This window comes from Miniopterus natalensis, chromosome 15, assembly GCF_054644295.1.
Source record: "Miniopterus natalensis isolate mMinNat1 chromosome 15, mMinNat1.hap1, whole genome shotgun sequence".
Lineage (NCBI taxonomy): Eukaryota > Metazoa > Chordata > Mammalia > Chiroptera > Miniopteridae > Miniopterus > Miniopterus natalensis.
This window is the reverse complement of record NC_142095.1, coordinates 51,267,178-51,288,625: the sequence shown is the minus strand read 5'-3', so window position 1 is coordinate 51,288,625 and position 21,448 is coordinate 51,267,178. Positions and strand designations below refer to the sequence as shown.

Genomic DNA, 21,448 nt, shown 5'->3' with positions numbered 1-21,448 from the left:
GACTCGCAACACCATGTAATAAATTCAGTAACAGGAGTATACACGAAATGTGATGCAGTGTATGATTTGTTTAAAATGAGCGCTAGTGGGATATTGTAGAGTATGTGTTTCCACCCCACTTATGCGCCAGGTGAGATTTCTCATGTGAAGGAAGGGCTCCGTGTGTCTTGTCCATCGCTGCATCTGAGTGTCCAGGCCGGCCAGTCCGTGGCAGTTGGTGCTGAATTTCATCACAGAGACTAAGCGAAGTGTTCAGAAGATCGAGGCCCCGATGCTGTAGGAGTCCAGGGTAGCCTTTGTTGATACTTACATATGCTGCAAAAAAGGGAGAAGATGTGAGTTTCTGGTAAGAGCTAATTCTCAGCCTTTAGCTGGCGTCAGAGCCATCCGCAGGCCTGGTTCAACGACAGGTTGCTGACCCAGTTCTCGTGTTTCTGATTCAGTAAGTTGGGCTGGGGCCTAAGAATTTGCATCTCTGACAAGTTCCCAGGGACCGTACTTTGAGAACTGTTCTAGAACATTCCTATGCTTCTGCGTCATTCTTGCTTTTCCACCATTCACAGTGACAGAAGTGATCTGGAAAACTATGATTTACTATGACTTAGGACAATCTGTGTTCCAGTGCCAAAACATCATTCAAAGAGAAAAAAATTCAAGATTATGATCCAATAAAAACTATTTTATGGAATAAAATTTCTTTAAAAATTCCTGACATTGGCCTTTAAATTATTTGTAAGTACTCTGGTTTTGTCTTTCTAATTTCTTTTTGTTTTAATGCTTGAAAATGCTTTTGATGCTTTAGTCATCTGCTTGGTCTCATTGTATCTCTTGTAGCAGCCGAGCTCCTACTGATACTTTCAGGACCAGATAAAATCTTACATTTTATGGACCAACTATCTGTTCAGTTCTCTCTCTCCCCAGCTGGAGATACCCTTTCAGAGAGGAAGAGCGCTTACTCACAGCCTGAGGCATTTGATCATTCAAATACCTCTAAAGGTATTTGGTCATTAATTTACCCCATCATTATTAAAAATTTTGAAAATGCACCCCTACTAAGTGCACTTCTTAATCAATTATACACATGTCTAATATTTTACCTATATTATAAAAATTAGAGGCTTAGGGGGGAGAAATATGTACACATACACGTGTATACTCTTATAAAGTTCTGTTATTACCTTGACACGTGTACATCAATTTCAATATTCTCCTGACCACCCCCCATGGATCTTCTCATGGATCCCTAGGTACAGACTCTGTTCTAGGAACCCAACTCCATGCTCCTCACAGATTGAAAGCTGCTGAACTAAAAGTAAGGGAGTTTCACTCAGTGGTCGTTGATGAAGCGTCCTGTACCACCGAACAATGAAAGCAATGACGTAAGGTAGGGAGCAGCTCTGGGGAGGCTTAAGCGCAGGTGCCGAGTGTTTCTGAGCCACTTGTTCCTTCGTCTGCCTTCTCGTCTGGACCTCACGTGGCAGTTACGCGATTCTTCTGTTCTAGAGCCTAATGGTGCTGACGCCCCTGGAATGTTGGGGGTGGGTTCAACACAAAGAATGGGTGTCGGGATTCTGATCTGTGCTCTTTGGTGTTCGGGGCATGGTTGGTCCCTGTACCACCTGGGCAGGGTTCCACATAGACCTTGTGACGCACCACCGCGATCACACTTGCGTTGACGTGATGAGAACGCTGCTTAGTGGTGCCAGTAGTTTTTGGATTAGTGGTCCCTTTTCCGTATTGACACAGTCGCTCACAGACACTTTGGAAAGCGTCGTTTTCTTAACAAGATCCCAGTGTTAATGCTGTCAGTGGTAACCTCACAAATTCAGGGCAGCCCTTATTGGTGTCAGAAACAAAAGCTGGACCTCAGCCCCTCCTTGGCCTTCTCTTTTGTCTACTCCTTCACTCAGCACCGTGCAAACACGGGCATTCTGCCTTCGTCACACCTGCTCCATTCTTGCGATGGACCGATGGGGACACAGCAGATAGCCTCAGAGACTCGGCTCTCACGTCCTGCTCCATTGGGCGGCTGTGCCCATACTCCTGGCGTCTGGAAATCAGGGTGGCTTGTTTTACCCAGAGTAGCTGAAAGGAGAGATGGGGCAGCAGGTTGGTGATGTGGATGGTGAAGAAAGTAACTTGCCAGAATTATCACCTGTCCTGGCACCACCCTCTGGTTCTCACCATCGGCAGAGCAGCCGGTTACTAGTCACAGCTGCAGCCAACACATGAGAAGCTCCTAGAGCCTGAGTGAGAAGCTCTAGGCTCCGGAGCTCGGGGCACACTCTTCTGTGCTGTTGTGGCCTTTGTGGGTCGTGGTCTCTTGGATTCCAATGACCCTGAGGCTCTCCGCCCCCACTGAAAATTCACGTAGAAATGTGTCTGCAGACTTGCTGAGTGGTTGAGTAAACCCAGCTATGCACTCAGTCACCCCGAGGAATACTTTGTGAGCTTTTGGCTTTCTAAACTTTAGTAATTTGAATATGTGTCTCATTGTTATAAAATTGCCGTATCTTCTTATGTTATTATTTATATTATTTTCTTAAAATTGACTTATTTTTCAATTTAAATGAAATAAGCATTGTCCTAAGAAGTGATACTTGTGAACTCAGAGGTTGGAGATACTAGATATATTTTTGTCTAAGACCAATTTAAATAAACCTGCCAGCCTAAAAGCCCTCGTGTTCACCTGGCCTCGTGTGGGCTCCCTCCGTGTGTGCATATCATGTCCTGGGATATTTTGATAGGATTCCCTCTTTTTGTTGGGACAGGGGTCTTGACTAAATACGGAACTTTTCTAATTGTATCAGAACCCTGCATTCTTGGTATACCCTGGTTTCCTAAAAGGCCCAAATCTGTCACCTATCTTCCTAAAAACTTATTTCAAGACCCTACTATTCAAGCGTAGAGGATACATAGGGCCGACCTGGAGTTTGGAAACTGTGATGTTTGAGTTGTCAAACCCGCTAATTCAACAGTGTAGGCCAGGATATTCCTGATCAGTGTCACTCAGCATATTTGTGATCACGTAAAATTGGTGTTTGTCAAGCAGAAACAGGAAATGACCTTTTCTCTGAGTCTTACCTGTTTTGTTATGTTTTTTTAAAGCAGCCTTGCATTTAATTCATAAATAACTCAGAGCAACATTTTTCGAGTTTGCAACTACTCGTGGTTAAGTTGCTCAATGCCACCACTTTCCATATTTCTTCATCTTCAAGTTGCTCTTCAACCCACAGTTAATACTCAAGGCACCTCATGAGTGTTTAAGTGCAGTCACTTTTGGGTGAGACAGAACAGGGAACTCTAAGACCCACAGCGCTCAAGTTGTGGTTCCTCTCCCAGCCCCATCCACATCACGCAGGAGCCGGGGGACTCGCACAGTCTTGCCCCCACCCCCAACTCCTGAATCAGAATCCGCAGGCTAAAAAGATCTTCAGGTGATTTATGTCCATGAAAAAAACGTTAGAAGCAATACTCTCAGAATAGCAGTGGCCGAGGAAGGCAGTGTGCCCTCTGCCTTCACATAGTTATGAACTTGTGGGCCTGGACAGCAATCTTGGGAGTCATTCCCCTGCCGTGTTCAGTTTTTACCATATCTGCATATGCCTATTATTGCTTTTTATTTAATATTTTTCTGAAAATTGACTAACGTCAATAGGTTTCGTAAAAGGTTACCACTGAGATCACAAATCTGATGTACTAGTTGCATTTCTTTCATAAACGTGGGCGTGAACCTGAAACGCAGAAGTGAGCATATTCCGATAGCGCTCTGTGGTGCCCAGCGCGGCTGGCTGCAGTGGCCACACCTTGAGGCACTGCAGGAAGATGACCCTGTGTTTCTCCCAGGGTAACTTGTAACTTAAGGGGAAGAAATCCCTGAGCATAGATGGTTAAGAGCTTTTATTTCAGATGTAAAGTTAGTTAAGGTAGCCCTCACATCCATTTCAGGGCACAGTTTTGAGAGCAGATAATATAACAATAATCTCTGTCATTGTTTAAAAGCACAAATCTGGCACTTAATAGACTAATTCACAGTCACTCCAATCACAAGTTTTACTCATGAATGTCATATCACAAGGGAATGTGAAATCCTTTAATTAAACATGATTTGAAAGCAGAAATGGAGAGGATGAGCGGTCGGGGTAGGAGAGTCAAGGGCTCGGTGCAGAGAGCGAAGCTGGAAGCCTGTGGGTGTGTCCGTGCCGGGCCCGTTCCCTGGCACTCGAGGCCAGGCCCTGTAATAGGCTTTGATAAAACACCCCTCTCTTTGTGTTAAAATTATAAAACCAGTTGCCAACTTACTTTAGGTAGAACAGCGTATTTGTGTAATGAGTGAAAAGCCGAAACTAAAGCTGTGTGAGAAGCTGAATCATCTCCGACTCTTCAGGATGAAGGAAGAAGCCATTTGCTTCTCCAAGTGTTTTCAGTGACAGTGAAAGGAGAAAGGTCATGTTTACAAAGCCACCAGGCAAACTGGGCTGTGCTTTACCATTTCCTGACCTCACACAGCACCTGCGCCTCTGTGGGCAGGCAGGGGAGCCCTGTCCCCGCTCTACAGTCCACCACATGAGGACACCTGAGTCACGTTAGTCTCTGCAGGTCACTGGAATTTGACTTGAGATCTGGAGGAGAGAGCAATAGTGTGAAAGATATCAGAAGAATGGACGCTGGAGTGGAAAATCATGCTCAATATTTAAGTAATAACTTCTCTGCTACTGTGAACCTACACTGATCTTTATGAGGTCAACTCTGATCAAGTTCCAAATCCAACTCACCTGGTTTGGTTTCGCACAAGTTGACCTATTGATATTACTTAGTTCTTGAAAATTTAGTATAAAAAAATCTGAAGCCTGGCTCTGGCCCGATGACTCGGTTGGAGCATCTTCCCATGCACCAAGAGGTGGTGGGTTTGATTCTCGGGACGCCTGTGGGAGGCAACCTATCAATGTCTCCCCGCGCCCTCGCCCCCCTCTGCTTCTCTCTAAAAATCAATAAAATCATATCCTTGGGCGAGGGTTAAAACAGAACAAAACTGAAGTCTGATGATTTTTCAGATACCTCTTTCATCACTGGAAATCAGACTCATAGTCCCATGTTCAAACCTAAGAAGTCCCCGGTATGATACTTGAAGAGTCATTGAAAGTAGGATATTGTAGCCCAGGAGAAGGGAGGGAAATGTAAGTAAAAAGTGAGTAGAGAAACCTGGATCCTTTTTGTGTAAGTTGTTTAAGAATTTAATAAATAAAAGGAAAAGTTTTAAAACAGTAGTGGTTTCCATCGACACTATCGTCACAGTTTTGTTGGTAGGCAGTCCTGACAGTCAGGAGAACACCTCTGGAGACCTGCGGTATCTGCAGTAGTTTCGTGGCCATGACAGGTCTGCAGCCGACAGGGTCACGGATAGACGTGAGAAGCATGTGTGCATGGACATGAGGAGGACTGGAAAGAAGAGAGGCAGGGAGAGACCTGAGCTACGGGGAGGCCCAGAGATCGTGTGGCAGGGAGCTAGTCATTGTCATTAGCACCAAGGTGCCTCTCAGGGTCAGCGTTCCTTTTTTTTTTTTTTCAATCCTCACCTGAGGATATTTTCTCCATTGCTTTTCAGAGAGAGTGGACGGGAGGGAGGGAGAGACAAACATCAGTGTGAAAGACACATCAGCTGGTTGTCTCCCACACACACTCCCACCAGGGCTGGGGATCGAGCCTGCACCCGAGATACGTGCCCTTGGCCGGAATGGAACGCAGGACCCTTCCGTCCCTGGGCCGACAGTCCAGCCACTGAGCAGCACCGGCCAGGGCAGCTTTCCACTTTTGTTGACTGGCTGGGCAAAAGGCCAAATGGTGAGGAAGGGAGAGAGCACATGGCTTCTGATTCCGAAGAGGCGACACGGACTGGTTGTGCTTTCAGGCGTGGGTGTGGGTGTTGGCAAGTGTGGGCAGTGCAGTGGTGGGAGGAAGTGGCCCTGCTCTGCAGCAGATAGCCACTGTGTCGCTGCTGCCGGAAGGCATAGGCCTGGTCACCGTTCGCCCGGTGTCATGAAGTGCCGCCTCACTCATCTTGTCAGTAAGAAGACGTGTCGTGTGTGCTCCCTCCCTGTCCGTCTGCATATTCTTGGAGGAAGATTCATGGAAGTTTTACCACTGGGAGGAGTAACACAGGTCCTGCGGTAGGATCCCCTTCAGTTTTCAAATGCAGAAATGGAGGCAGGGCAGTTAAATGACTTGCAGGGTTCTGGTTGTTTGCACAGCTGTCCGGAGAAAGGAGGCCCCGCAGCGCCCTTGGAAAGCCTGTGCCCTGCCCGCTGGAGCCCCGCCCCACTCCTGCCTGGAGCTGCGGAGGAGGGGCTTCCACTCAGAGGCTGCGGCCTGGTCAGCAGGCCCCAGGCCCTCCTTCAAAAAGTGGAGTTGCTGCGGTTTTATTTTTATTAAATATATATATTTCTGCCCCCATCCCTATCAAACTTTAAAAATTATTTGATAATTTAATGTAACTTCAAAAGTTATATCAAAAGTAAATATAAATTCTTTTGAGAATACAAGTAGTATATGAGGGGAAAATTAAATATAGCAAAAGTGAAGTACAGAAATACTACAGACCATACAGTTATGTTCAGGGTTTTTTTGTGGGGCTTTTTTTGTGGGGTTTTTTTTTTTAGTTTATCTTTATTATTGAAAGTATTACAGATGTTCCCCCCCCATTGATCCCCCCCCCCGGTCCCCCCTCCCCCGCCTTCTCCTCACTATTGTCTGTGTCCATGGGTTATGCATATAAACATATAAGTTCTTTGGTTAATCTCTCCCCACCCACCTCTGCCATCCTTCTGAGATCCCTGTCTGTTCCATGCTTCTGTGTCTCTGGATCTATTCTGTTCATCAGTTTCTTTTGTTCATTAGATTCCACATATCAGTGAGATCATGTGATATTTGTGTTTCTGTGACTGGCTTATTTCATGCTTTCTCAAAGGGTAAGAAGTGCTTCTTCTTTACAGCTGCGTAGTATTCCGTGGTGTGAATGTCTCACAGCTTTTTTATCCACTCATCTACTGATGGGCACTTGAGCTGTTTCCAGATCTTAGCTATCGTATATTGCGCTGCTATGAACATAGGGGAGCATATATTCTTTCTGATTAGTGTTTCAGGTTTCTTAGGATATATTCCTAGAAGTGGGATCACTGGGTCAAAAGGCAGCTCCATTTTTAATTTTTTGAGGAAGCTCCACACTGTTTTCCACAGTGGCTGCCCCAGTCTGCATCCCCACCAGCAGTGCACTAGGTTCCCTTTCCCCACACCCTCACCAGCACCTGTCATTGGTTGATTTGTTGATGGAGCCATTCTGACAGGTGTGAGGTGAGACCTTATCATCGTTTTAATTTGCATCTCTCTGATGGTTAGTGACTTTGAGCATTTTTTCATGTGTTAAGCCATTCCGTTCAATTAATATTTGACAAAGGAGGCAAGAGCATACAATGGAGTAAAGACAGTCTCTTCAATGTATGTTCAATTGGTTTTTGACAAAGGTGACTAAGATAATTTATTTGGGATAGAATTATCTTTTTATCAAAAGATAACATACAAAAGAATGAAGTTGGACCCCTTCCTCACACCATATACAAAAATTAACTCAAAATGTGTCACAGACCTAAATGTGAGAGCTAAAGCTGTTAGAAGAAAGCATAGGAATAAAAAATACAAAAATAAAATAAAAACTTGCAGCTCAACATGAAAAAGACACACAACCCAATATTTAAAATGGGCAAAGGACTGAAGAAACATTTCTCTAAAGAAGATAGACAAATGGTCAAGAGGTCCATTAAAAGATGTCAATATGAGCCATGGCTGGGTGACTCAGGTGGTTGGAGTGTCCTCCCTGTACCAAAAGGTTGCAGGTTTTATTTCTGGTCAGGCCACATACCTAGGTTTCAGGTTCGATCCCCTGTTGGGGTGTGTACAGGGGGTAACTGATCAGTGTTTCTGTCTTTCTCCCCACCTGCTTTCCTCTCCAAAATCAATAAACATAGCCTAGGGTGAGGAATAATAAAAAATGGGAGGGAAAAAAAGAAAAGATGTCAACATCATTAGTCACTAAGGAAATACAAATCAGAAGTACAAAAATCCACTTTTACATTCACTGGGGTGGCTAAGATAGCCATACAACAAGTATTGGCAAAGATGTGGAGAATTGGAACCCTCAAATAGTGCAGCTGCTTTGGAAAATAATCTGGCAATTAACTCCTTAAAATGTTAACTCTTGTTACTACATGACTCAACAGTTCTGCTCCTAGATATATAGCCCAAAGTATTGAAAACATGGTCAGACAAGTATGTGGACCTGGGTTTTCATATTGGCACTAATCACAGTGGCTAAAGTGTGGAAACAGCCCACGTGTTTATCCGTTGATGAGAGGGTAAACAGAACATGTTATGTTCATGCAGTGAATAGTATTTAGCCATAAAAAGGAGACGAAGGACTGATACTTGCTGCAGTGTCAATAAACCTACATACTATTATGGTAAGAGAAGGAAGCCAGATACAAAAGACCACATATTGTGTGATTCCATTTATGTGAAATCCCGGGATAGGCGAGCCTTTAGAAACAGCGAGTAGATTAGTGGTTGATAGGGGTTGTGAAGGAATTGAGGAATGACTTGCTAATAGGTACAGGATTTCTTTTCAGCCTAATAAAAATGCTCTAAAATTAGATTGTGGTGATGGTCACACAACTCTGTGAATATGTTCAAGACCACTGAATTAAGTACTTTAAATGAGTGAATCATATTGAGTGTGAATTATCTCAATAAAACTTAAAAAAGAAAAAAGTATTCCACAATTTTCAGTAATTGGACAGTGACCGGAAGTCTTCCCTAACTTAGTTTAGCAAATAACATGCTAGTGAAATAAAATACAACTTATAATTTGGGTTATGTTTTCTTGGGGGGTTGAGGGAGAAGCTTTAAATCCTCATGGAAACAGATGTAGCCTTTTGTTACAGATGAATCAGAAATTTAGAGAGGAAGGAAACAAGTAAATTTGGAAAAGAAAAAAAACAGCTTGGGGGAGACTTAAAGGACAGACAGGAGACTTAGGTCCGGGCACAGCAGAAGGGGTGGCGGGCATTTGAATTAGCAGGACATACCTTGGGGTATAGCAAGGTTTCTATTCTTTTTATCTCCTTCAAAAACTATTCTCTTGGTTGCCACGGGGAAAATTAGCTTACAGGACTAGTGGTGTAAGGACCGCTAAACACTACAGACTGAAAGTGAGCTGTTCTTAGCTTGGGCAGGTGAGTTTAATGATTCTAGGCTTGAGTTTTGGTTTGGTTAACTTGAGAGGGCAGTGGTGAGGAGGCACTATTGAGGAACTTCATCCTTTCGTTATGCAAGGTCTTCTCCGAAGCTAACACCAGTGTGGAAGTGAAGTCTCTGCCCGGTATACTTTGGTATGAAAAGAGTAAATAGAAACAGTTCTTAAATGTCTTTGAAAATGACATTATACCATACTGAATATATACTGTATTTAATATTATGTAATGTCAGGAATTGTTACTACATATTTATGTATAATTACACTTTTCATGGCAAGCTGGTTCTTTCTGATCTGAGATGCTGTCACTGTTCTTTTGTTAAAATTATGCTTAATTTTTACACATCAAGGATTATTGAGAAATTTAAATCAACTGCTTTTCTTGATTGCATACTATTTGTATTTCATATATTCAGAATAAAATTAGTTGAAAGTGTCAGAATGCTGTTTTCTACAGCATATTTGCAGCATTCTGGTCATTGCCTTCAATAATAATAATAATATTAACACAGGTCTTTACCTTCAAAAATAAAAAGTGGATATCCAACTCAGTGTACAGAAATTAAATAGAATAATATAATTATTTATTGTCTGTTCTTCATGAATCCATCTAACGTTTATTGAGCCTGTGTTCTGGGGGAGGTACTGAGTATGTGGAGATGAATTAGACCCGATCCCTGCCCTGAGGAATTTTCAGCCTGGGAGTTTATAGTAAGAAACACTTTATTAAGCAGTTGACTCAATTTTAAGAAGTTTAATTTGGGGGCAAACAGGTTTCGTTCGGTTTCTTCAAAACCAGTGCGTCTTTATTTGTCACTGGCCTGGGCAGCGTTTCCGAAGGGGTACCGCTCACGGGGGGTCGCCCTGGAACGGTTTTTGTAAGTGACCTGGCCACAGGCTGCACTTGACCTTCAGATGCTCACATCGCCGTTTTCCCGTCCTGTTTCATCCTGTGAGTGTAGTCCTAATTAATTCAGGGCAAAACCTTCCTTCCTTCCCTCAGTTTTAAATTTCCCTCTTTGTCCTTTTTGGCGAGTCCTCCAAGGCAGCCCGACTATGAGCGTCAGTCCCACTCTTCCGATGAGGCGGGAAAGCTGGTGGGGGTGACAGTGCTTCGTGCGGAACGCGGGAGCCAGAGGTGACCCTGGGCGGGGCCGCAGGGCAAGAGGTGCCTGAGAACCGAGGCGGCAGGGCGCTTGATCTCTCCCGTGGGTGTGTATGTGTTTATATATGTGGAAAATTACAGTTGCACGCAAAAAATTCCTACAACAAGCAAAATAAAAACTCCAAAAGAAACAGAAAGTGATCGTGTAAAAACTCAGTTTCCCACCGCCGCCCCCGGCCCCGGGGTCGCGGCCCCAGAGGCGGCAGTCGTTACAGCGTCACGTGTTTTTCTAGACGTTCTGTCCCGGTTTTTTTGTTTTCAAAACCAAGCACTTTATTTCAGACAACTGTATATTTAAAAGTATCCAATTGTATATTAAAAGTGAAAAGCAAGGGACAACAGTGTGAGTATGTTTCCATTTTGTAGACTTGTAATACAGCAGAAGGAAATGCAGGGCGAGCCTGCAGCGGCCTCTCCCAGTCGCGGTCCGCGGCCTGCTCGGTATTATGTGAACTTCAAAAAAATAAGAGCAGATAATCCTTTTATAATAAGAATATGGTTTTAATTTAGAGGCAAATTTTCAAGGGGACTTCCAAGGGTGTGACAGTGTCTGTGTGTGAGTTGATTTTCTCTGGATTTGAGGCATCACTGGTTGTCCTTCTGAGGCCTTGGTCAGTTGTCATCTGTCCTTACTGACCAAGTTGAACTAAAAATAAATCCTTAAAGCAGAGTAGTTTTTATTCAGGCCATGGAGCCCTCACAGATATGTTACCAAAAAAAGCAGGAGATGGGGGGAGAGCTGCAAACATCATATTAAATCATGTACATCTTGTTTGTAGTCATAAACTCCTCTAGTGTCTGCATAGTATTTTCTTTCATACTATCATCTTCAGGACACTCTCGGCTTAACCGAAAAAGCGTAGCAGAATAGCCACTTGCAGTTTTTAACTACAGGAATACCTAGTTTTATTGTGCTAGGTATTCAGAGACTATGTTGTTTTTAACAAACTGAAGGTTTTTGAAGGTTTGTGGCAACCCTGCCGCAAGAGATTATGACTCCTCGAAGGCTCAGACAGTGGTTAGCATATTGTAGCGTGAACGTATCTTTAATTAAGGTAAGTACATTGGTTTTTAGACATAATGCTAGTGCCTACTTAATAGACTACAGAGCGGTGTAAACATAACTTTTGTATGTACACTGGGAATAATTGTGTGACTCGCTTTATTGCAGTATTTGCTGCAGTGCAGTCACCTGGAGCTGAGCCCACACTATCTCCGAGGTTCACCGGTATTGATATTAACTTTATATCCTTACTAGTTGAGGTTCCAGGTTTCCAACTTAAAGAATCGCACAAAAATATGTGTAATGGCTAAGAATGCACTGGCTTGTCCTGTTTCTCAGGAGCAACTTGACAGAATATTTATAGTAAATTTCAAAACTTAGTACTTGTTAACTGAGTGATTCCTTTTCTCTGAATGAATCGTCTGGTAAAAATCAGTGATATACTGGGATGTTTAGCCTGGTGAATTTCGTTTCTAACATTATTCATAAATTAAGGAAACATGAAAGGAGCCTCAGTGCCCAAAGCAGATGAGTGGTTAGATAAACTTTGGCATGTAACTAGAGGTAAGATACTGTGTAATGGACTGTTACGGATCAGTAAAGAAGGTCCTTGAAGCCTGGTTGATAACATGAGAAATTATTTACAAACTTATATTGAATACAAAAGAATGACATAAATTTTCATGCTTTGTCAAAAATACGTATGTGTATGAGTATATATTTTTTTATTTTCAACGTTTTCCAAGTTTTCTACAATAAATATATATAAACTATTAATATTATGAAAATACTTTAATCTTAATAAAATTGGTAAAGAAAATAATTATGGTTAGGGTTTTTCTTTCAAGCTATTGGTAATATTATTTTTTATGTTTTTATTTTTATTTTTTAAAATATATCTCTATTGACTTCAGAGAGAGGAAAGGAGAGGGAGAGAGAGAGATAGAAACATCAATGATGAGAGAGTCACTGATCGGCTACCTCCTGCACGCCCCCGACTGGGGATCGAGCCCGCAACCCGGGCCTGTGCCCTGACCTGGAATCGAACCCTGATCTCCTGGATCCTAGGTCGACGCTCAGCCACTGAGCCACATCCGGCTGGGTGGCAATATTATTTTATAAATGATTTCCTTATATCAGAATATCTGAGAATTCTAGGAGTTAGAAGGTTGTCAATAATTTTTAAATATTCTGTTTTGTATCATATTTATTTTTTCTGTTTTATCGAATTATAATTTATATACAACAGAATTGTATAGCATAAAAATTTGCTTACATATGTCATAAAATGATTATCATAATAAGTTTAATTAAACTCCATCATCTCATATGGTCGTATCTATTTTACTCATTAAAAAATCTGAAGATAAGCGTGGATGATAGTGACCCTTCCCTTCGGTGCAGTGGGCTGCACCCCCCCACTGTGGCCGCCCTGGTCTCCTTGTGCTGCTCTCAGGAGGCCACCCTCAGTGGTTTGTAAGTTAATTTTGTACAGTTGTTTCGTTGCTCTTCTTGTTCCCAGGTTTATTTTCTATTTTAAGGAAAAGTAACTTATCATTACTTTCAAATTATATTAGATTTTCAGCAGAATCATTCAAAAGCCATAGGGAGACCTATTGGTCTTTGTGAAGGTGTCATTCTGTGTGTGTGTGTGTTGAGTGCAGAAAAACACTCATGGTTTTTTTAAAAAATTTATCTTTATTAATAAGTTAAAAGTATTACAGGTGTCCTGTTTTCCCCCCATTGACCCCCTATACCCGGATCCTGCCCCCTCCCCAGGCCTTCCCACACTATTGTCTGTGTTCATGAGTTATGCATATAAGTTCTTTAGTTAACCCACCGACCCTACCCCTGATCCCTCAGTCTGCTCCATGCTTCTATGTCTCTGGATCTGTTTTGTTCATCAGTTTATTTTGTTCCTTAGATGCCACATATGAGTGAGCCCATGTGGTACTTGTCTGTCTCTGACTGGCTTATTGCACTTAGCACAATACTCTCCAGGTCCCCCCATGCTGTCCCAGAGGGGAAGGGGTCCTCCTTTTTCACAGCTGCATAAGTGTGTTTATTTTTAATGATCGCTGCGGAGTAATTATAAGTCAGGGACGAGTCACATTTGTGTATGTCTGCTGTATGAATGTGAATGAACACAATGTATGAATATACATCTTAGTGGTAGTGTCAAATACAAGACCCGTGTCTTGGCCAGTGTGGCTCAGTGGGTTGGATCGTGGTTCTGCATACCAGAGGGCTGCAGGTTGGATCCCTGGCTGGGGCACATAAGGAAGGCAGCCCGTTGATGTTCTCTCTCACATTGATGTTTCTGTCTTCCTTCCCCTCTCTATAGAAAACAAAAATAGTAAAATAACATACAAGGCTCCTGTGTGTGCAGAGTGTGTGTGTGTGTGTGTGAGAGAGAGAGAGAGAGATAATTCACCCTGCTTGAAGTTCAAAGTCAGGAAGAGGCAGTGGAATAAGTTGCAAAATAGCCCTTTCCTTGAAGAGAATGCACTCTGTGCAAAACAGAACTTTTGGTGTTAGTTTTATATTTCTATTTGATGGAACCTAAGGTTATGGAAACAACTGTAAAAATAATTTATCTGAAAGAAGTCTGGATACAGGAGCCTAATAGAGAAAATCTTTGAGACTAAGGCTCATCAGCAAGTGCACAGACACGCTTCCCCAAGCACCTTGTGGCCTGGATCCCAGCAGCCCACGGCGTGGATCCATGTGGCCAGATCATCAGGGCCCGACTGGAGCCCCGCTGCAGGCTTAACCCCCTCTTGTTCTCGCCAAGTTTTTTCTCACACTTGGTGTCAGTAATTTTAGGGATATGATCTTGCTACAGTTTGCTTTTTTTTCTTTTAAGCTAATCATCTACTTGGATATGTTTGTCTTTCTAAATTATTTTATCATTCTCAATTATTTAATTGCACTATTGTTTGCGTGACAAAATTTACTTATGAAAAGATTGTGTGAATTATGCTGAAGTAGTTTATGGCAGAAGGGAAGAGAAAAGTGTATAATCTTCCGGGTAGAAAACAGAATAAAAATTAAGTACAGATTTTACAATTTCATTATGCAGATTAAAAGATAAGTTCTAGCTTCTTAAAGAATCCTTGGCAGTCTGAGTAGAGAGCTTTGCCTCTAACCAAAGCCTGTCACACTTTTTATACAGGGTGGTACATTTCTGACATTGCACTGTTCACATGTGGGGATTTAACTCTCGCTTTTAAACAATAATGCAGAATTAATTAGTGAAATCCGTGGGCAAAGGAAACCCAGTCGTCCTGTTCACCTTGGGCCTTGCTGGGCTCCTCTTTCCTCGTGTTTGGGGGATGGTTCCTGGCAGCAGGTCCTTTCTGACCCTCCCTGTGTTTTCTTCCAGTTTGCCGCACGAGGAACACCCCCAAAGCCACCCGCTCTACGGGCACGGTGTGTGCAAGTGGCCCGGCTGTGAGGCAGTGTGCGAAGATTTCCCGTCGTTTCTAAAGTAAGAACGGTTTTACGTTGCTCCTTTTTCGTAGCCATCCCCTCCCCTGCCCACGCTTTTCCTCACGAGATGCCTTCTGCTGGAGGGTTTCGCCCCGCTGCTGGGAGGGCGGCTCTGCCCCTCCAGGCCTGGCTCGCCGTCTGGGGGCTGCCCCTGAGAGCAGGGCAGTGGCAGGCACTCGTGAGCCTGTGTGTACCCGCTTTCTTAGAACCACAGCGGTTAAAGAGAGTCTCCCAGTGTTAAACTTGCGGTAACTTAGTTTTCACTGTTATTCATGTCCCTACATAACAAATCAGCGGCATACTCACTAACCGCTTTTATCAAATTGGCGTCAGTGACTGGCCAGTAGCAGCTTGCTGATTGGGCCTCTTCTTTGTTTTCACGCAAATGACTTTCTAAACGTGAAAAGTGGATGCTGAGGAAATGCCGACAGCTTGGTTCTTACCTTGCTGTATTGCCGTGGCCTCCTGTTCAGGCCCTTGTCCTGATGGGGAGAATGCAGTAACTTTAACTGACTAAAACTCAGGGTGCCTCATGGAGTCCGTAACTGCGGTCAGGCATCTCCGGGCGTGATGGGCTCGGCCGCCTGAAGCATCTTAGCATTTCCCTTCCCTTCCCTACAGTGTTGACATCTCGTAAATATATTGATAATATCATTGAGCCATTGACATGTAGATGAAAGTACCAGTACATTATGTTTAAGGCGTTTCTGTACCATGCAGCGATCGGATATATGCACAGGTCCAGCTCCTCTGTACCTAGGTGCACGGGGCTTACCACGGAGTGTGGGAGGGGCTTCTCCTCCGGCTTTTCTCTCTCATTCATGCCCCAGGAAACAGAGGCAGGGGTCTGGTCTTGTAAGGTCTTTATATTGCTAGCACAGTCTCTCTATCTGTCTTGATGGACTTGGGTCAAATGTTATACTAAAGCTACCCTTGGAGATAGAGCTAGGGTTACCTGCAAGGCGTTTGGGTGAATGTCATTTTGTTTGTTTGTTTGTTTTTAAATATATCTTTATTGATTTCAGAGAGGAAGGGAGGGGGAGAGAGAGATAGAAACATCAATGATAAGAGAGTCATGGATCGGCTGCCTCCTGCATGCCCCCGACTGGGGATCAAGCCCGCAGGCCGGGCATGTGCCCTGACCGGAAATCGAACCTCGATTTCCCGGATCCTAGGTCAATGCTCAACCCCTGAGCCACGCCCGGCCGGGCTGAATGTCATGTTTTGATTAATGAATGGAAATCTGTGGGTCTGTTCCATAGCTCCCCAGCTTTAATATTTCACTTTAACAGCGTTATGTGTTCATTAAAAATTGAAGTATGCACAATTTTTTAGGAAGAGATGCCTACAGTTGTTTCTGAATATCAAGTCGAGATCAGTGATACTTTATTTTAAATTAAGCAATAGCCCTTTGCAATTATGATTCAAGTTAGTGCTATTGGGCTTTGTTCTCTTATAAATCACTCATTATAGAATCTTTGTATTGTTATTTCCTGGTCATTTGCTGATTCCTATTTAGGTGTTAAGAGAAAAAGACCTTTGCAGAAACCACTTTTCAATTCCAGCTTGGTGCTAATTACACTCATCTATAGAGTGGCTGATAAACATCTGTAAATAGGATTTATTTTTATAAAGTCTTTAGACCTATAAAATTGCTGTCAATATATTTTGGTGATATGAATCAATTTTAGAGTCACAGGAGAAGGGGTAGTTTCCAGTTCAACCCATATAAAAAATTTTGTTAATAACCAAAAGTATTTCCACCCTAACCTGCAAATAATAGGTTATTTATTATGTGAGCTGACACACACACGCACACACACACATACACACATACGTATGTATATATGCAAAAGGATACCTCCACAAGGAGACAGCACAATTTCAAACCACATCTAGTACTAAAAAAAGAATCTAAAGAGCATTAGAACTGAGGCCTACCTAGACTTGATTCCTATAAAAAAATTTTTTAAAAAGCCCCTTTTTAATGATATTTGGAGTTTGGCTCTTGTGTGAGAAACCACCTGTCAGATCCAGTGGTTTTACACATGGCGTCATGACGTGACATGTTCTCAGCCCGTCTGCTCGGATAGTATTGGGCACATAGTATTGGGATGCCCGCTGCCAACCTGCAACTGTAGCTCATCTCCTAGTCCTTACTTACTGACTTCCACTTGTCAGAAGACTTTTGTTTGCAAGCTGTAGAACCTCAACTTAAATTGGCTTACGTGGAAAGAGAGGTGGGGGGGATCCTGGATGGTGATCGGCCTCTGTAACTAGGAGGTCCGGTGGTATGTAGCTGGCTTCCAGTGGCTGCATCCAGAGGTGCAGACAAGGTCGTTCGAGTCTTGGTTCTTTGTCTGTTAGCTCTATTTTCTTTCGTGCTTCCTTCATTCTTGGGCTCTTTCCCAGTGGAACGGACTGAAGACACATTACAGGTCACAGGTTTATCAATCCCAGAGTGCATCTCTGTTCCAGAAAGAGTCGTGTGCAGGCTGTCGTTGCTCAGGCTGAGTCATGTGTTGTGCTGTGAGCCGGTTACCGTGCTGGACCAGGACTGCCTCACCTGCCCTCCTCCAGAGCGGGCGGAGACGGGCACCTCGCTGGAACCACACGGGGTTTGGGAGGGAGGCTTGGCTCCCGGGAGTGCACAGAGGTGCTGAGAACCAGCACAGGGAGAGGAGATGCTCGTGGGAAGACTCTCCGGAGGATTTTGATTTTCTTCTGCATGATTTTAGCTCTTGGAAATTCAGAGTTGTCTTGAGGTGTCGGTCTCCTGCCTGGTATAGTGGACAGTAAGTCTCCTGCAGATTCTGTCACCGCATCTCAGTGCAGTCGAGGGCAAGCCCAGCGGCTTTAATGGAGCCAGCCTTTCTTCCCAGTGAACTGGATGAAAGGGCCACCCAACTTATGGTTCAGGCGAAACCACGTGGCCTCTGTCAGCGATGCCATCGTGGGGTCATTGTTCTTGGGAAGCGATGTTTCCAGCAGTTCTCCTCAGATTGCGGATTTGTAGACTGAAGGCAGCTGTCTCCGGGCCACCCTCTTCTCTTCTCATCCCTGCTCTGTCTGTCCATCTTTGGAGGTGTTTTCTCATGGTTTGAGCAAGTTGATACAGTGGCGCTTGGATTCTCCAAGGCACTTACTCAACAGGCAGCCTCGCTCTGGCCGGGAATGAGGCTGCTTCTTAGGTTTTCCTCACCTGCATTCCCCGGCCCTCGCTCTGCGCTCCCCTGCTGTGAGCTCATGGTTAAATGGCCCTGAACCTGTGCGACAGGCACAGTTCAAGTGCTTTACATAGATAACTCACTCAGTCCTCGCAAGCACCTTATAGTGATGCTGTTGAAGTATTACTGTCAGCCTACAGGTGAGGAAACTAAGTCACAGAGACCTTAAGTCTCACAGTGATAAGAGGTGGTGTCAAGTCCAGAGCCAGGCATTCTGGCTCCCAGCACCTGCTCTCCTCAAGCTCCTGCACAGGGCCCCTGCTTGGAGGCCGTGCATTCAGTTAACTTACGCTTCCCACGGAGCCCTCAGCATGAAGAAAGCTGTGCAGGAGGCAGATTGGGCAGGAAGCCACTGGCTGTTAGTGAGTGTGCTTTTTGAGCTGGTTACATGGCATCTTTGAGCCTTGGTGTCAGCTTGTGTCATTTGGGATGATAGTAACAGTAAGCACCTCATAGGGCTGTTATAATTAAATGTGCATCATGTACAGAGCCTAGGCCATTGTAGGCACTCTTTAAAGATATTAGCACTTCTCTTCTTATTTATCTAATTAAGTGTTTTTTAAGGAGAGAGAATTTAAAAGGTCCATACATTTCTGCCTGGTACCTGGGAAGGGGTTGTTATGATCCACAGCATTGACGTCTCAGAAAAGACTCTTCCTAATAATTTTTTAATCATACATTTCTGGTAAAAATTCCCACATGGTTGAATGTGACTTTAGGGCAGGGGATGGCAAACTTTCTGTGAAGGATCAGCAAATAACTATGGTAGTCTCTGTCCCAACTGCTCCCCTTGCCATTGTGGGACAAAGCAGCCGTAGGACCACATGTGAGGAGTGACCGTGTCCCTTGGACCAGATTGCTGACCTCTGACACAGGATAAAATTTTTGGTGTCATGACATTTTTAGCTGAGAAATCTTTTTGCAGTTCCTTGGTCATTGCCATCCAGTGTTATTTTCATTTGAGTCCACAGAGCCCTTACATTTGTTCCTTTTTGGGGCATATCCACGCATGTCTTGCCCCCTTCCTTCCTTCACCACCAACACAGTCACACTGCCCCGGCCCGCGCTCCACCTGGTGTTGAGAGTTCAGTGTGAGAAGGGAAAGTGACTGTGGTTTGTAACTATTTTCTGATTTCTGTTGCTCAGGCTGCTACGATGTAATGTTCAGAGAGGCCAGGATCAGTTATTCAGGATAAAAATCCCATCTGACAATCAAAAGCCACTGCTAACAGAGAGAGGGGTTGAGGGAAGGTTTGGGGGGCTCACAGGTCTAAAGATGAAGCATATTTTTTGTACCTCCCGAGAAAAATATCATAACTGTTGGTAAATAAAAACCACAGGTTTGACACTTTCCTGTGACCATTCTGCAGTGTTTATTCCCAAGGCGAGGTCTGCCACAGGACCTTGATTTCAAAGATAAACACTGTACAGCTCACCACCCGCACAGCTGACAGGGACTCTCCGTCAGTATCCGCAGGTATCCACTCTGTTGTAAGCAGTTATTTTCTCATTTTTTCTCAAAACAAGTTGCAGTTTTAGTGTTGATTTTTTTTTAGATCTATCAACCATGAGTTATCATGTGACTGTTGTATTTGTTAGAGTTAACTGATACCAGCAGGTGCTCCTGCTAACGCTAATGAAACCCTCGAGCCGAGCCCGGCATTGCTTGGAATCCTCAGATGCAGAAAAACAAAAACAAGCCCGTGCCATGGGCATGGGGGGGGGGGGGGCTGGGGGCCGGGGGCGGGCCGAGCTCCTGATGGGTCCCTTTTCTCCCACTTTTTCCTTCAAACCAGGTTGAATGCACAATCTTTACCAGTAAAAACATGGGTTTCTAATTCTTCCCTTTTTCTTTTTAAAGAGGGACTCATATTTGGCAAGGTAGAGGGTGAATTTGAAGACTAAATCATGACCACATTTTCCTGTTTCCAACTGAGAATGTAAAATCAGACGCAGACCCTGGTTTCACAAATACCAGGTACTCTTACATGCTGGGGGAAAATATTACCCTTTCCCTAGATTTTCTTTTAGATGCTCACTTGTATAACATCTAATAAGAATGTGATTTGTATCCTTGCTTAGTATCCATTTGAAAGAAATCTTTGGTGGCTATTTTGTTGTTGTTTCCGTTTTTTGGTTATTTCTCCTGGAAAAAAACACCACTGCAAAACAAAACAAACATTTCTTTGAATATTAGTGAGCTGTATATAATTTATTGAAGCCAAAATAAATTTTATATGTGCTCCAGTAGATGACACAGAAAGAAATGTTGAAAGAAAATGCCCAGAGCTGAAACTTTGACCCTTTCAAAAAGGTTAGGGTTGTAGACAGCAGAGGACATTTCATTGGTAATTTGCTTTTAAAATTTTTTTCTGTGAATTTTACTCCTCGAAACTGTGAAGAGTTTTATGTGAAAGAAACTACTAAGTGCTTTCTGTAATGTTTTCACAAGTGTTTTTATCATGGTAACATCTTGTTTACTTTAGTTCCCTGCCTAAAACTACTTGGAACATGTTAAGAAAACATTTCAAGAAAGCCTCGACAAAGAGGCTTTTGTTCAGCAGCCACCGTGAGGCTGCGAGGATCACAAAGGTGTTAACTTTCAGCCCCTTAAGCACTTCCACATGAAATTCCAGCAACTCTGTTTGTGGTTTTGGAAAAACAAAGTGTATGTTAAAGAAACCAGGTATATGCTAATACATGTCGAAAGAGGCCGGATATCATAAATTGTTTCAAACCCATTTGTGGCTCTCACTTTGCGCGCCTGAATGTTCTGCATTGAAATTACAGCCCATGTAGAGGGACTGGCCATCTTTACTGTGGTGTATGCAAATTGAATTCCAGCCTCACGGTTTGTCCCATCTCAGGTGACAAGTCTGTGCGTTACAAAATGGGCTTAATATTTTTATGAATTTGACTTTTCCACGTATCATGCATTTTTGAGTTTAGAAAAATAAAAATTGGGTGTTACCAAAAAACTTTTTCCTCTTATAAAAAGTCTCTCACGTTTCTGACATTGTTCAGGAGTTCAAGACCTTTCCCAGTACTCAGAGAGGTCAGAGTGGCCCAGATACCACAGTGCCCTCTAGTGATCTATAAAAATTAGATAGAAAAGTTCAGACAAGTTTGCCAAAGATAACAGGCCCAGTGCCACCAGTTTGCTCGAAAAGAAGCAAATAACATTTAAAAGCACTTCTTTATAGCAAATAGATTTTAGTCAGAAATGCAAATGAAATGTAGTTTTTTCTTGTAGGGTTTGG

General features: G+C 43.4%; 1 protein-coding gene across 6 annotated transcripts in view; it reads left to right on the top strand.

Annotated features, from left to right (window-relative positions):
• Positions 1–21,448, top strand: part of FOXP1 (forkhead box P1) — a 538,679-nt gene that overhangs the window by 473,700 nt on the left and 43,531 nt on the right. For all 6 annotated transcript variants that reach the window (XM_087825127.1, XM_087825126.1, XM_087825122.1 and 3 more), the window contains one exon: positions 14,855–14,959. In XM_087825127.1, the coding sequence (XP_087681253.1) occupies positions 14,855–14,959 (105 nt within the window). The remainder of the gene's footprint in view (positions 1–14,854; positions 14,960–21,448) is intronic.